General features: G+C 37.4%; 1 protein-coding gene across 1 annotated transcript in view; it reads right to left on the reverse strand.

Annotated features, from left to right (window-relative positions):
* Positions 1-16,255, reverse strand: part of SGIP1 (SH3GL interacting endocytic adaptor 1) — a 224,447-nt gene that overhangs the window by 43,386 nt on the left and 164,806 nt on the right. The window contains 2 exon segments of the mRNA XM_017877177.1: positions 10,892-10,951; positions 16,060-16,186. Of these exon segments, the coding sequence (XP_017732666.1) occupies positions 10,892-10,951; positions 16,060-16,186 (187 nt within the window).

Below are 16,255 nucleotides of genomic sequence, written 5' to 3' on the forward strand. Positions count from 1 at the left end.
TCAGCCTCCCAAAGTGCTGGGATTACAGGCTTGAGCCACCGCGCCCGGCCAATATTTTATATTATATAATATATAGTTTATATTTTATGCATAATATAAAATATATACAAAATTAAAAATATTTGATTAAAATGTGAGATAAAGGTAATGAAGATGAGTAACCAAATTAAAATAAATAGTTTGATAGTAAGAAGCAAATTATAACAAAAAAAGTTTCAGATTATACTGAAAACAATAATTCATTAAAAAGAAGAAATACATTGTGATCCAAAGAAATGAAGAAGTTTTTTTGTTTTGTTTTGTTTTTGTTTTAATGTAACTGGAATTCAGAAAGATTTTGTTTTTTATTTATTTATTTTTTAAATTTTACTTTAAGTTCCGGGATACATGTGCAGAATGTGTAGGTTTGTTACATAGGTATACATGTGCCATGGTGGTTTGCTGCACTCATCAACCTGTCATCCAGTTTTTAAGTCCCATGTGCATTAGGTATTTGTCCTAATGCTGTCCCTCTCCTTCCCTCCCAACCCCTGACAGGCCTCGGTGTGTGTTGTTTCCCTCCCTGTGTCCATGTGTTCTGATTGTTCAACTGCCACTTATGAGAACTCTCTTTTATTTCTTGAATGGGTCCTTGCAGTTACAAATTGGATGCTGGTAATTTTGAGCACTACTGAAAGTTATTCCCCCAATGAGACTGATAAATATGATTGGAGAAGCAGGAAGAATGCAGTCTGCCACAGTTTGACTGCCTGAAAGCCTGCTATTTGAGCTGCTAGTTTCATAGTAAATGGGTGTGTGTAAAGTCCAAAAAAGGCAAAAATCTAAGGAAAGGAGTAACCAACATTAAATAACTCATACTTCCTCCTCCTAGATTCATTTGCCACAGTGATGATTGCAACTTTTCCGAAACATCCTTGAACAATTAATATTACCCTTGGGACACTTCTCCAGAAAAACCTCTCATGTTTTCTCCGAGCATATTTCAATTCTCTGAATCAGATCTTAGGGGAAGTCATGCTGTTATTACGCTGAATAGAAGACTAAGAAACACAGTTGTAAATAGCACACGCTGCCTGTGTGAATGTGCGTCAGCAAGAAAAGAAGCCCCAAGGCCATATTCACTTGGGTCCTGGTGACTGGGTACAGCAGAGTCAGCAGAAGAGAAGACAAAGTCCATGACATTTTTTGTCTGCTGACAGTCCATGCTGTGGCAGAAATGATTACACACACAGTGCAAAATAGTTGAAGACATAAAAAGGTTAAAATCTTAAGGACAGTGACTTATGTTAATGCCTTATGTTAATGTCTCCCAGTCAAACTTTGATGTAATAAACGAAACAATTAATATGAAATTCTTAGCACATGCCTAGCACATATTAAATATACCTTAATACTAATTATTATCTTAGGAAATGTTTACTTTTGAATAGTACTTTATAGTTTGCAAAAACCTTACACAAGTAACTGTCTAAAATTTGTTTGGAGTATATGTGGTGCTGATCAAATATATCCACACCAGACACTTAAAAAGGCTTATAAATGGGAGCTTCTTCTGAGTCTTAATAAAATCTCTTTGAATCACTAGTATACTTTCTTCATTCATTTATGTCAGAGGTTCATAAAAAGAGTATTCTGAAATGGGGTAGGCAGCCGAAGTCTGTGGACAGCTCTTCTTAAAAGACATAATAGGAACAAACTCTATAGAGGTCATCAGCCAGCAATTGCATGTTGAAGGCTCAGAACCAGCCAAAGATGAAGCCGTTTCCCCCTGGAATTCTCAGCTTCTCCATTCTTTTCTCAGGAAGTTTGAAATCATTTGCCAAATCTGCAGAAGTGCTATGATTTACAAATCCTTTAATAAAAGAGAGGGTAAAAGATTTTCTGCCACATCTCCCATCAGTGTTAACACAGAACCCCCAGGAGTACACTGCCATGCAGAACATTAGTCTCAACAAGTCAGCTTTAATAATAGGCTCTAGTGGAGGCAAAGGGTGTACAGCAATGCAGTGGCATGATGCTTCCAAATCATTGTCTTGCTCCATACCAGCAGAGAAAACACTGCTTATCATCCCTGCTGACAAGGAAGGGAGACCATGCAGCAACTCACAGCAGAATCAAATTGTCATATTTTCATGTGGAAGAAGACAAGAATGCCACAACTGAAACTTCTCCAAAGCAGCCAAGAACTAAGTAAAACACAGCCATGTTGCAAGCAAAGGATGCATGAAGTTGGAAAACAGTTGCTTATATTTGAGTGCTTTGCATGCACTGTTCTCAGTGTTTGACTTTAATCTTGACCACAACCCTATGAAAGAGGTGCCATTATTATTCCAATTTTCAGAGGAGGAAACTAAGTCTTAGAGAGGTTAAGTAACCTGCCTAAAGTCACACATTGTGCTGAGGTTGTAATTAAGATTTTAGAAGGCTTATTCCAGAACTCATGCATAAACACACACACACACACACATACACACACACAGAGTTCTTTTTCTCTTTATATATGTGATATGAAATATCTATGATATGCAATATATCATGTATATTCCATATTTCATATATATCATATATGAAAACATAATATATATTATATATGAAAACATGTGATATACATCATATATACAAACATATATATCATACTGTAGGTTACAGTCATATATTATATATGATACATATGTAAAATGTGATATAGCTGACATACTATATATGTATACTATATCAATATGTCAATATATCATATATGGTATAGAATATATGTGTGATACATATCATATCATATATGACACATATATTCCATATCGTATCATATATGATATATATTCCATATCCTTTTCTCTATTATCTCTATGTGTGTGTGCATGTGTGTGTGTGCATATGTATGTATATGTGTACTGAGAGCAAATGGATATGCTTTAATTGAGTAATTTCTAATACTAGGGTAATACCAAACATAGCTTAGTTTAACATTTACCTATCACATAAGATTTTCTATTAGACTCTAACATAGCAACATGTTATATTGCTTCAAAGTAGAGTCTATGCAGGTATAATGTTGCTCCCATTTCTTCCATCACCCTAACTACTAGAACATTTTTGCAATTCTACCATTGCCTTTGCTACAGGATGCTTTGTATAGGAAGTGCCAAACTCTTCTATTTCTTCTGTTCTTCTACTTCTTGTGAACTACTGGAAGGCAGAAGTTGTATTATTTCACTTCCATAATTCCAGCACAAGGGCTTGTAGCTAAGAAGAGCTCCTGGACTGGTTGTGAAGCATTGAATGCAGAAATAAATGAGTGAATATTCTTTAACTTTTCTATTCTGTTACTCATTTTCCTGCTCTGGGGAGCTATTTAACTTACGCTTCAGGTTTTAAAATTGTCCACACATAGCAACCCTTCTTTTTGTGGGGCTCAAGACTTTCTGCTGTTGTTGTTAATTCCCCATTTGATTACTCCAGTCAGATGAGAAGTCCTGTTCTAGAATCTACTTTTGCACCCAGGGAAGTGCAGCTGACATGCAGGGTTCCGTTCCTCTCTGGGGAGTGAAAGGCTTCAATCTTGAGCAGAGCAAATGCTGCCCAATGTTTATCTATTTTAAACCTATTGGATTGTGTTGATTTTCTTTTGCATGAGAGACATATTCAGCAACAACTGTGTTTTGGACCATTATGGCCATAAGAGGAAGAAACTACATTATCGGTGAGTCTGATAGAGACACAAGAAGCCTAAGCATAGTCACCACCAGAAACCCAGGAGATCACTTTAGAGACCAGGAAGAAACCAGAAATGAGAAACAAATGCATCTTGGATGCAATACCTTCTTGGTCTCTTCCTTTAATTCTTATTTAATTTGATGCAACTTCAAGGCATGGATAATTTAAAACCTTTCATATGTATAGTACTTTATTAAACAAAAACAATGTATCTTATCTGATTTTCCTAATTATCCTTACAGGTGGGTATTATGCTTTCCATCTTAAAGATGATAGAACAGAGACTCAGAGACATTAAATATCAAGATCGCATGGTTATTGAGTGACACAACCAAGACCTGAGTAGCATAGTGGTTAGGAACATCAGTTTTGTGACATAATAGTAACTCCCATTTAACGTATTTAACCACTGACTAGCTGTGTTATCAGTAACTCCTCTCTAACGGATTTAACTACCAACTAACTGTGTAATCTCAGAGAAGTTACCTAAGTGCTCAGAGCTTCTGTTTACTCATCTGTAAAATGTGATTAACAATAGTCCCCACTTCCTAGGACTGTTGTGTGAGTGACATGAGCTTGTGGATGTGGAGTAACTAGCTCAGAATGTAGCCCATGTTAAGCTCTCATCAGCGATACATTGCATCAGCATTACTGGCAAAAACAGCAGCATCCCAGATACGCTGAATCCAAGCAAAATGATATTTTCACCAACTAGATACTCCTTGCATGGTGACGTGCTTGGAACAGAAGGTAACACCTGCTCTCCAGCTTTCCCATCAGTAGAATTCTAACACAAATTCTGTACATTTATGTCCTCCCTAGAAGCCTATTCCTTCCATTTTGGCCTAGACCTCAGGCCAGAAACAGGGGACAGTTTGCTGGCTTTCTGTTCTGTCACTAGCATGACAGTTGTACACTAACAATGAATAAGACAGGACAACTGCCTCAAAGAGCAGGAGACCAAGTATAATCAGCATGCTGGTCAATGTCAAAATTTTCAGAACCAAGGAACTAATTTATTGTGAAGAGGTAAAGTATACTACTGAAACCCTGGCAGAACTGCCTGATAGAACATTTTGCAGGTTCAGCTCAACTTTAATCTTCTTAACAGGTTTAGGCTATTAAAAAAACTCTCTGTGACCTTCAGTTATTTTAATAGAATGAATTTTTCATTTTAGATATACAATACAGTCCACGTATAAAAACTCAGAATAGCCAGGGAGCGTGGTTCTAATATTTCTAACGAAGACAGTCTTGTAAAACTGCTTTTAATGTTTCTGTATTGTTTCCCCAACCTGGTCGTACTTAATGCTGTGATTTGCAGAGTGGGTACTTAAACATTTTCCTGTCATAGATTGAAAGAGGACTTCAGTGGGGTAAGTACTATTGGCAAACATGTCCCACTTGAGAATAATGTGAATTTGGCATAGCCATTGCTTCCCAGAAAATTGGTCATATCTTCCAATTTTCCTTTCTTTAGTGACTCTCAAATGAATGAATTAGTATTCTTGTGACTGCATGTGAGAAATTTGACCTGCTCATTTCTTGCTTTATTGCTACGTCAGGGTAAGAAAAGTTGAATGCTCTATGGCTATAATTGTGACTTGCCAATTACTAAGCAGGGGTATTTAATAACCTGCTTAAGATGGTCAGATATTTACAATGCCCAAGCGTTTATTTTTTTCACAGAGATAATATAACTCCAAAGAGAAAAAATGTAGCTCCTATTATGTAAATGATTAAGGTCCTTTCAGAAACGTATTTTTCCTTTCTCAGGTCTCATCTGGATAATGAAAAGAACTTGAGTGTCTCCACCTGGGTTAGTGGACTGAGAACAGGAAGAACATGAGGACAGAGGTCTCAGTGGGGTCAAAGGCTGGTTAATAGTTACAAAATTACAACTAGGTAAGAGGACTAAATGTTAGTATTCTATAGCACTGTATGGTAAATAGCGAAAACAATAATTTACTGTATATTTCCAAAAAGAGGATTTTGAATGTTCACAACCCAAAAAAGGATAAATATTTGAGATGATGGATATGCTAATTACCCTGATTTGATTATTATACATAATACACATGTATTGAAATATTACTTGGTATCCTATAAATAGGACAATTATTAGTTGTCAACTAAAAATAAAAGGGAAAAATAAGATGTAGTATCAGGAAATTAGAGAGCTAGAAGGCTAGATTAGGGCAAAACCTTTGTGGCAAGGACTGAATGAGATTATGTATATACAGTAGGGTGAGGTGATGGAGCAGAGTGGCCTCCGGATAGGTGGCCAGAGTTTGAATCATTACTCTGTCTCTCTTTTTTTTTTTTTTTTTGAGATGGAGTTTCACTCTGTTGCCCAAGCTGGAGTGCAGTGACACGATCTTGGCTCACTGCAACCTCTGCCTCCTGGGTTCAAACAACTCTCCTGCCTCAGCCTCCCAAGTAGCTGGGATTATAGGCACATGCTACCACGCCCAGCTAATTTTTGTACTTTTAGTACAGGTGGGGTTTCGCCATGTTGGCTGTGCTGGTCTTGAACTCCTGACCTCAGGTGATCCACTCGCCTCGGTCTCCCAAAGTGCTGGAATTACAGGAGTGAGCCACTGCACCTTGCCACTTTGTCTCTTTTGACTGTGTGACCCTGTGAAAGTTACTTACATTACCTGAATCTCAGTTTCTGCATCAGTGAGTTGTGCAGGTGAAATAAGATAATAGATGGAGGCTGCTTTACACATGGTAAATTCTCAGATGTTAACTACTCATATTCATTATTGTTTTATTTTATTTTCATTTTCAACCTCAAATCCCCAATTTAAAACTGCAACCCTCATGCTCTATTCTCATGCTCTAGAGAATATGCTCTATTCTCCTTTCCTATTTTATTTTTCCTATAGAACTCATTACCATATTCATACTATATATATTTTACTTACTTATCTTTTTATTTTAAACTTTCCACAGTAGAATATAACCTCTGCAGGGACAGGGATTTTTTCTGTTTTGTTCACTAGTGGGGAGTGCCCGGGACGGTGCTAGTATACAGTAGGCAGTCACTTAATATTTGTTGAATGAAAGAATATTGCTTCATAAAGTCCCTGGTGTACAAAAAGGGTGACAAATTTTTAATTATGAAACAGCTGAAATGAGACTTGCCAGGGGAACGATTTCCAGGGTGTGGCCAGAGGTGTGGAGTACTGAATAAAGTGTAGAGAAAGCTTGTTGGAGCAAAAATCAAGAGGCCCTGGAGCCAGCGTGTGAGACAGGTCACACACATACACTCTATGTCACAGGATGATGCTGGGAAGTGAGGTGGCACAGAGGATGACACGCAAGCTGTCAGCACCTCTAACGTAAATGCAGAGGACTGCTCTGCGGTCAACTGTTAACAGCAATAAGAAGTGGAAGAGGGTAGAATTATCAGACGGCTGCTCTCACAATCAGGAAGGCTTTGGAAGTAGCAATAGGAAGCTAAGAAAATCCAAACTCTGCCTGCTAGTCCCATGATGAACAATCCACAGAAGACTGAAGAGAGGTCTCCATGGAGAGTTCTACGGAAGTGATGGCTCCTAAGAGTCAGGATTTTGTCAGGAAACAGGTGGACAAGTTCATCTGAGAGACTGAAATGTAGAGAAGGATACTGCTAGACATGTGATGTTCCTGGTGGGAATGATGGGAAAAAGACCAGTAAACAGGAGCACAGAGCAGTCTAGAGATGAGAGTGTGTGAGATGTAAGAGGCTACATGAGCAGACGATAGAGGTGATATCCCCACACGAGGCCACTTAAGAACTTAAGGCAGCAGACTTTTTCTTTGTTTGTTTTTTATCACCACATATGAGACGATTTTGTAGTTTAAAAAGCTAACCAAGGAGAAGTGCAGCACATTTCTGGAAACATCTAGATGTTCAAACACTCTAGGGAATTGTTCAAATATCTAGCAGTCATATCTTCTATTTAATATTTGTCATGAAAATATCTTGCCCTCCCACCTCAGAATACTTGATAGCTTCAATAGTATACAGTCTTTGATGAATTTAAAAAGTCATGACCATTTGGGCTGGGCATGGTGGCTCACGCCTGTAATCCCAGTACTTTGGGAAGACGAGGTGGGTGGATTATGAGGGCAGGAGATCGAGACAGTCCTGGCTAACACGGTGAAACCCCGTCTCTACTAAAAATACAAAAAATTAGCCGGGCTTGGTGGCGGGCGCCTGTAGTCCTGGGGAGGCTGAGGCAGGAGAATGGTGTGAACTCGGGAGGGGGAGCTTGCAGTGAGCCGAGATTGCGCCACTGCACTCCAGCCTGGGTGACAGAGCGAGACTCCGTCTCAAGAAAAAAAAAAAAAAAAAAAAAAAAAAAAAAAATCACCATTTGCAATCTTTACTGGGTTTCCCAACTTAAAATAAATATAATTCTTATTATAAATTCATATTTCAGTGAAGCTGTTTCTAAAAGTAAAACATTCAGAAAAGCACTAGGACTTGTGAATTAGAACCACTAACACTTTTCTATCTCTATTATTAACTTAAATTTGGAAGTGTGAAGCACCTCATGTTATCCTCAAATAAAGTCACACGTCACTTAGTTGATTGGTTGATCAGTAGCTCAAATATTAACTAAGCGATAATGATATCTAAAGCATTGTAAGAATAAAATGATGAATAAGACAGAATAGGGTTTTGAACACTATAAAAACACTATTTAGAAGTCAATAAATAATAATTGAAAAGCTATTTGGAACTGATGACTATTTTGATGTGGGAATCTTTCTTCTACATTCCCTGAATGAAGAATTGAAGATAATGATAATTAATATTAATAATAGCAAATGCAGGTAAAACCAGAGTGCCCTAAAAGAATATGTTAGAAATCCTATTCAATAAAGCATGTTGAAGGAAAATGTTTTTGCAGTATAAAATTTAGGCGGGGCCCTATTAAAAAAAATTCTTCTAGGTTTTACTAGCTAAAATACCCAAGTCTAATGTATGTACACGATGAAAACAAATCTCCTTGTAAAACTGTAGCCGTTTTTGCTCAGATAGCAAGACATCATTTTTAGTTTCTTCTAAGGCTTCCCTTGATGTGCATTTGAATATACTTTTACCTGCATAAACATTTTTTAGCGAGAGAAACAGTGACACCGACATTCATGATATGATTATTCACATATTCTTTCAAGTAGCCTCCTTTATACTTAAACTTGAACAAAGTCCAAGATTAAGATAATACAGTACTAGAGATTTCAATTAATTTCTATTAAAATTCTTCTTGCATGACTTCTCTTGGTCCAAGTTGAGATGCTGAAGGAATTTGGATCTCACTAATTAAAATGGCAATGTTACCAAGTTTAAATACCCAGAAATCTACTGTCAAATATATTTTCATAAAATGTGATATGTTTTTCCATACATTTATTAAATATTTGTATTTGATTGATAATATGTATTTTAAAACAAACAGACAACCAAAATGTCTTTAGATTGGTTTCTTCAAAAGAATCTCTCTCTCTCAAAATAGATCCACAATAAAGCATAAACAAATAAGCTGACACATACACTAGCTAAAACAAACGTCGTTGTTGTTGTTGTTGAGCTCCAGACAATTATTTGAGGGTTGGCAAAGTGCCTTGCTTAATTTCCTAGTTAAAAGAAGGTAAACTACATCATCTGGTGTGACCGGATGGAACCAAAGTGCCTTTAAATATACAGGTATTGCTTTACCTCAAGATTACCAACCTATGCAGCTGGAGTTTCTTCTTTGGCAACATGCCGATTAGTAAAAAAAAAATACCCGGGCACTTATTAATTTCGTTTAATTCAAAGAGAAAATTTAGGAGGTCACAAGTTGTGGACTTTGCATCTTGGTTATCACAAAATTAATGACCCAAGGCAATGAAGGCTTTGACTTCATGTGCAGAAGATACATCCTCTCCTGAAGACTGCTTATTCACCTGTCTTCTGCCGAGGCCAGTTCAAGAAATCAGGATGTCTGCTAAATTTGAAATCAGACCATCTTTCCTAATACTACCCGAGCTTTTTCTGGATAAGTTCTACCTAAGTACTTCCATCTCAATGACTATCTTGCAAGCAAAATTCATCGTTGAGAGAAAAAAGCCACAACTATACAAACTATTTATGTATACCAGCCATTCTGGTTTTTAAAATTGCATTAAAACACACACTCAAGTTCCAAAAATTCTATTTTGTTGCCATGAAACACAAAAACAAGTTCAATATTTAGATTCAATTCTAGAGTGAAATGTGTTTTGGCCAACTTTTGATCCTGGGATAAATGTAGCTATTTAAAATCTTAGAAAGTAGGATTTTATGTGATAAATTTTTATGTGTAAGATGGCCCATAAATTAAATTAAATTACTTTACCTCTTCCCCCACCATTAGTTTAAATGGACCATTTAATCAAATTGACTGGCCTGTTAAGATGATTTAGAACTTAAATAGAAAACAGAAGAATGCTTATCCTTAATGCAGAATATAACAAATGATCAAACAGTGAGGTTAGATATTTGACATTACATTTATGTATATTTTCCTTAATCTTCTAAAATGGCAAGTCCAGCAATAATTGTCCATTTTACTGAAGTTTTCTTAATTGCAATTTCAGGAGATGCAGATCAAACTTACTAATATACTCCTTTTTTTCTTTTCCCAATTTTTCTGATCTCTTTCTTATACAGCATTCCTTGTTATAAGAATGTTTTACATATTTAGATTTTACAATAATAGATGTTGCATCTAAAATATTAATCATCCAAAACAAGTTAAATGCCAATACCAACCAAAAATATCCTTATATTTGTTGCACTGCATTTGCAAAAGAGTTAGGAAAGAGCCCTGGTTGACAGAGTTAAGTTCCTTGGCCAAAAAAGTGTGTTTTGTTTTGTTTTGTTTTGTTTTATTTTCAATTGACCTTAGTTCATTAAATAACCAATATTAACTGCAAATTAGCTTGAACTTTTTTTAATGTGAAAAAATTGAAGATCATATACAAACCAAATTCATGTAGTGTTTCCTTTAGTGTTGAATATTTTCTAAGTAGCCATAGCATTTTCATATGGAAAGTGAGACCAGAACTTTTGAAGAGAACTGGGATTTGGAAATGCAAATGAGGAAATAAGGATGAGGAGGAGTATAAATTAGAATCTGGTATGCTATGCACTACTTACCTTCAAAAGTCAAATAAAACTTTCCTCTGTCAAACCAAACGAGGGAAGGCTGTTCATTCTCTGTATGGCCAGGAGTTGAAGCGGGATGGGAAGGGTTAAGGAGAGGGAGAGAGAAGGACACAATGTGAGTTACAGAGCAGGTCATTAATCTCACTCTAGGGAAGGGTGGAGGCACTACATGCCATTAGCGTGCAGGAAAAAGGAAAGGCTGGCAATCTACGCTTTTTTTTTTTTTTTTTTTTTAAGTTCAGGAAACAGAAAGCAAAAGCAAAGCTATGGAGGCCTAAAGGAATGGGCACGTGTTGGTGGTCACTTGATACTTGGTGCTTGTGTGCATGGAGCGGAAGTCTTCCTGGCCATGCAGGGGCGTCAGCATATTTTAACTGCACTAATTTGGGCAAACTGTCATCCAGCAATTGCTGTATCCATTTCATCTTCAATGCCATCCCCTTCTATGTTTCCAAAAAGATAAACTCAGAGTTATGGATTGTAGAAAACATTAGCTTAGGTTTTAAATGACAAAGCATTGCATATCAATATAAATTTCAGGGAAGATGTCACATATCTTCCATCCCCTCCCCTGGAATCACCTTAGGCATCCAGACACAAAACACCCTTTACCTATGTACCAAAGAGAAAACAAGATTACTAATGATGCTCTATTATTTTTAAATTAAAAAGCAGTGACCGGACATGTAATTCTGAGCAGTTAAATTATTATTTCCTTTGTAAATTCACACAGCAATAGCATCTTATCTTTTTTGAACCTCTTCACTGAGAAACTGTCATGCAACCTGCTGTTTTTTAATATAGTCACTTAAAAAATTTCAGTGGCATGAGTTCCACAAGGAACAGTAAATATACAGGGTGCATCTGACAGGCACTGGACACTCATGAGGTGAGGGGCATGTCCATGAAGTTTATAGCATTCAGATGGATAATGACTTGGATTTTTGGAATCTAGGTCTCTAGAGATCACTTGGCTAGCACCATACCTGCAGGCGTTTCACAGCGCCTTTCAAACGAGGGCAGTTTGTCATAAAAAACATCATCTTCTGACACTACGAACCAAAGAAACATAAACGAATGGAAAACAAAAACACAAATACAAATCCCAAATGAAATCAAGAAGCCCACTTTACTGACTGAAATACAGGAATGATTTTAATGGAAAGAAGAAACAAAACTGAAAACACTGGAATTATGATTATGATATAAAAAAGTGTTTTGCTTATTTTGTGATGATTCTATGAGAGGACATTAAAATGTAAAAAAAAGCCAGGGTTTAGCATCTGTGAATTTGTCTGAAGTCAGCTCCAGGGAAGAAGTCACGCCCCACCTTCTCAGGGAGTTGCTAAAGGAACTGTCATTAAAAATTGACTTATGCAAGTGTATTTCACTCCAACACAATTCTCAAATGGTCAGACATATGTCCATCAACAAGAATCTCCTGATAGAGCACTGACAGCTCAATAGGATCACTCAGCATGCACCTTCCTCCCATGGGGAAAGTAGATGCTTTTAACATGGCCATAAAAAAGCAACAGTATAAATCCAAGGTCCCTGTATGAACTATTCCATTTCAGTCTCATCAGTATCCAAATTCAATTTGCCTTGCACCTGCCTTTGATAGTTATGGACTGTTAATTTTGAACAGCATTATCATAATTTTATCTTTGTCTATGGTATCCAGCTGTGTCTGAATGTCTTTGTAAATTGGTCACAACATCATGCATGAATTAGTGCTCTGGACTGTAACCAATTCAGCTCTTTCTAAGGTCTCCCTTCTCAGCAACTAACAAGTGCAAGTAATTGGGATTTTGACTCTATGTGATTTTTAAAAAGTACTCAATGCCACAGGTCTTATGCATACTATTACAACTTTAATAGAAAATGAAATAAAATCTGTACAAAGACCAGTAAGAAAGAAAAATGCAGAGAAGGAAATGGATGAGGGTAGAAAAAATATTCCACAAAGAATAATGTTCCTTGGAAAATATTCTATTAGCTTGACTCCATATTTACAATTTAATGATAATATTCCTCATTATCTCTATTGTTATCTCTGTATCTTGAAATGTCAAGGAGCTTGTTTCTTAGAGTAACTTTAAGCAATTTCCCTATCCTCATAGTATTAATAGGATTTCCCCCCAAATCATATAGTAGAGGTCCTGTGAGATTTTACTAGTGCAGAAGAACTTACTGCTTTTCATTGATTCTTTTTATTTATTTATTATTTTTAAAAACTGAGATGAGAATCTTGCTGTGTTGCCCAGGCTTGTCCTGAATTCCTGGGGTCAAGTAATCCTCCCATCTCAGCTGGGATTACCACCAGATTACCACTGCACACCACCAAACCTGGCTCATTGATTCTAAACTGTGCACTTCTTCACACTCTAACCTGTCTGAAATAATTAGTGTAATAAAAAAGCATTTTATCTTAGCTCAACCAGTAGTTTTTCTTCCCTTTCTCAGTTGTATATAAAATAATGGTACATTTTTCAATCGAGGGTGTCTTCAATTCAGTAAAAGGCAGTTGTATAGGAGCTCTTCCTTATGCGAGTGTGACAATACACAAAAAGTCCTATTTTCAGCTGTGGCATCAGACTTGCTATTGTGTAATCACAGCTGTCATGAGACATTTCATATCCAAAGTCATTTAGGGGTATTTTCTTACATGAATTGCTGTGTAGAAGGTTTAGACTTGGTCTTAAAACTTTAGTTCTTGAATTACTTTAGATTTGCCCCAATTTTGGCTCAAGTACCATAGGAAATGTCAAAAAAAAGTATTGTGGTGGGAGGGAAATGTTGAGCTATCAACCTCAGAGAATTTGCTGCTGAAATTCTCTACCTCCCTCACACCATTTGACTACATTAAGTTGACATTCCAAGTCAGTCGTGATTAGGCCCTTTGGTGTTAAACAGCCGAAGCGCATCCTCTCCGGAGAGGAAGAGCAGTGCACAGGAAGCCTGGGGACAGTCAGTCTTGACAATATATTTACTTCAGAGAAAAGTGGCTGTCAGGTGACCCACAGCAGGTGAAAAGACAGAGCAGGAGGGTGAGGAATTCAGCAGGAAGATGGACACCAAATAAACACAACAAAATCAAACAGATTGAATCAGTATGCTCCTTAGTAATAAAGCAATGTGACTATTGTCTTACATGGCTATATTTTTTTTAAACTCACTCTGGTTCATCTTGAAAGAACCCATACTAAATGTGTTAAGGATCAAAGTTTCTGGCCAGGATTTGAGATTTCTGCGGCAGAGAGTATAGAAACACATTGTACAAATATGCACAAAATTCAAATTCTTTTTTTTTTTTTTTTTGAGATGGAGTCTTGCTCTGTTACCTAGGCTAGAGCGTGCAGTGGCACAATCTCGGCTCACTGCAATCTCCGTCTCCCGAGTTCAAGGGATTCTCCTGCCTCAGCCTCCCGAGTGTCTGGGACTACAGGTGCCCGCCACCACACCCGGCTAATTTTTGTATTTTTAGTAGAGACGGGGTTTCACTATGTTGACCAGGCTGGTCGAACTCCTGACCTTGTGATTCACCTTCCTCAGCCTCCCAAAGTGTTGGGATTACAGGCATGAGCCACTGCGCTTGGCCAGTTCAAATTCTTTGTGTGTGCTATTTTCTCTATGAATCATAGTGCATTGAAAGAACATGTTACAGGTTTATCTGAGGTCACTTGGGGCCAGGTTTCTGAGTGACAGTTTACTCTTACTTTCCTCTCTGACCAACAAGGCAAATCACATGAAGGAGGTGAAACAACTAATCTTGAAAAAGAGTGACAGTGTGGGGAATGGCTTATAGCAATCAAGGAGTATTAAGGAGATAGAATTAAAAAAAATGTTACAGAAACAAACAAAACAGAGGGGAATGAGTTACTAGGCATTGAAAGATAGGAAGCCCTAAATTGCCCCAATTGATGTTGCAGACAGGAACAAACTTGGCTACATAAATAATGTTAAATATCTGTCTGTTGCTAACACACATGAAACTAGGTAGCTGGCTCTATTTTCACCAAACTTGAAAGATTCTTTTGGGAGGATCTGATTAAAAATATAAAGCATGTGATGTAGTTGAAATTCCTCTGGGGGACTTAAGAGGCACACCTTAACTTATTTCTCTGGGAAAACAGGCAGTTCTTTCTCCAGAAGGCCTTCAGACTTTGATCAAGCTACTTCTCACATAGGCAACTGTGCGGTCTACTCTTCCAAGAGTAGCAGAAGGAACTTATTTAGCTTTAGTTAACCATTCTCCCAAGCAGTGTGGGATGGGCCAAGTGGTTTACACTGTGGAAGAGCCGGAGGGGAGTTCCGACAATAAAGGAAGACAACGGGGAATGGGAATCCCATGGGAAAAATGGAATGGGAAAGCCCTAGGTGGGAGACACCATGCAAAAAATGAGAGAGGCAACAGGACCTTGTCTCCTGCTGGGAGGTGGAAAAAGAGAGAGACCAGCTTTGGAAAGGGGAGTGATACTCCAGGCAAAATGAAGCATTGAAACCTTGGAAAACCATCCAGCTGAACAGCCATTCTCAACTCTTCATTTTCATCACAGCATAAGGAAAGAGGCATAAAGGCATTTCCTGAAAATGCCACCAACGACTTATTTCTCTGGGAAAATTGACCACACATCACTGAAAAGCACTAGAAAAAAAAATGTCGAAAAGTTTGCTCAAGTCTCACAATGCCGATGTTTATACCATTTGTCAACATAAGGACAACCAAAAACGATGAAGAAATGAAAGCTTCAAGAAAATACAAGTTCTAAATTTTGTGATTTCTGATGTGGTACATGGTTGGAATTTAAACAAACATTTCCCCTCAAAGGAGACATTTTTATTTAAGAAATAATATCTAAATTACAAGACCTTCCTTGGCGATTTCTTCCTTATTTTTTGAATAACTCTGTATGGAACAGCATAAGGAAATTCCTGCAAAACACAGGTGTTAATGTTCTTGTATTTGTTTATTTGCTTAGGTAAAGCACTTTGTCTCCTTTGCTGAGAAGGTGGTTTTAAAAGAAGAGTCAGGTAATAGTAGCAAAACACACAGCAAAACAATTTCAACCAGAAACACAGGGCCTTGGGGATTTCAGACAATTAAAAATAGCCAGTCAAAACCACAAACGGATTAAAAGAGAGGAGAGAATTTTTACCAACTGTGGGAGTGGTGGCTGCGCTCAAGGAATTGGTTGACGATATTGAAGAAGTGCTTTCAGCCCGCGCTAAGGGTGCTATTGGAGGAGGGCTGGAAGAATGAATGGGAGGGCTAAAAGGTCTGGACTGTAAGGAGAAGAAAAGAGATGAAAAGTTAGATACACAGGTTGCAGCATTTTCGTTCCATATTGTTAA

This window comes from Rhinopithecus bieti, unplaced genomic scaffold, assembly GCF_001698545.2.
Source record: "Rhinopithecus bieti isolate Rb0 unplaced genomic scaffold, ASM169854v2 scaffold_6380, whole genome shotgun sequence".
In the NCBI taxonomy this organism is placed as follows: domain Eukaryota; kingdom Metazoa; phylum Chordata; class Mammalia; order Primates; family Cercopithecidae; genus Rhinopithecus; species Rhinopithecus bieti.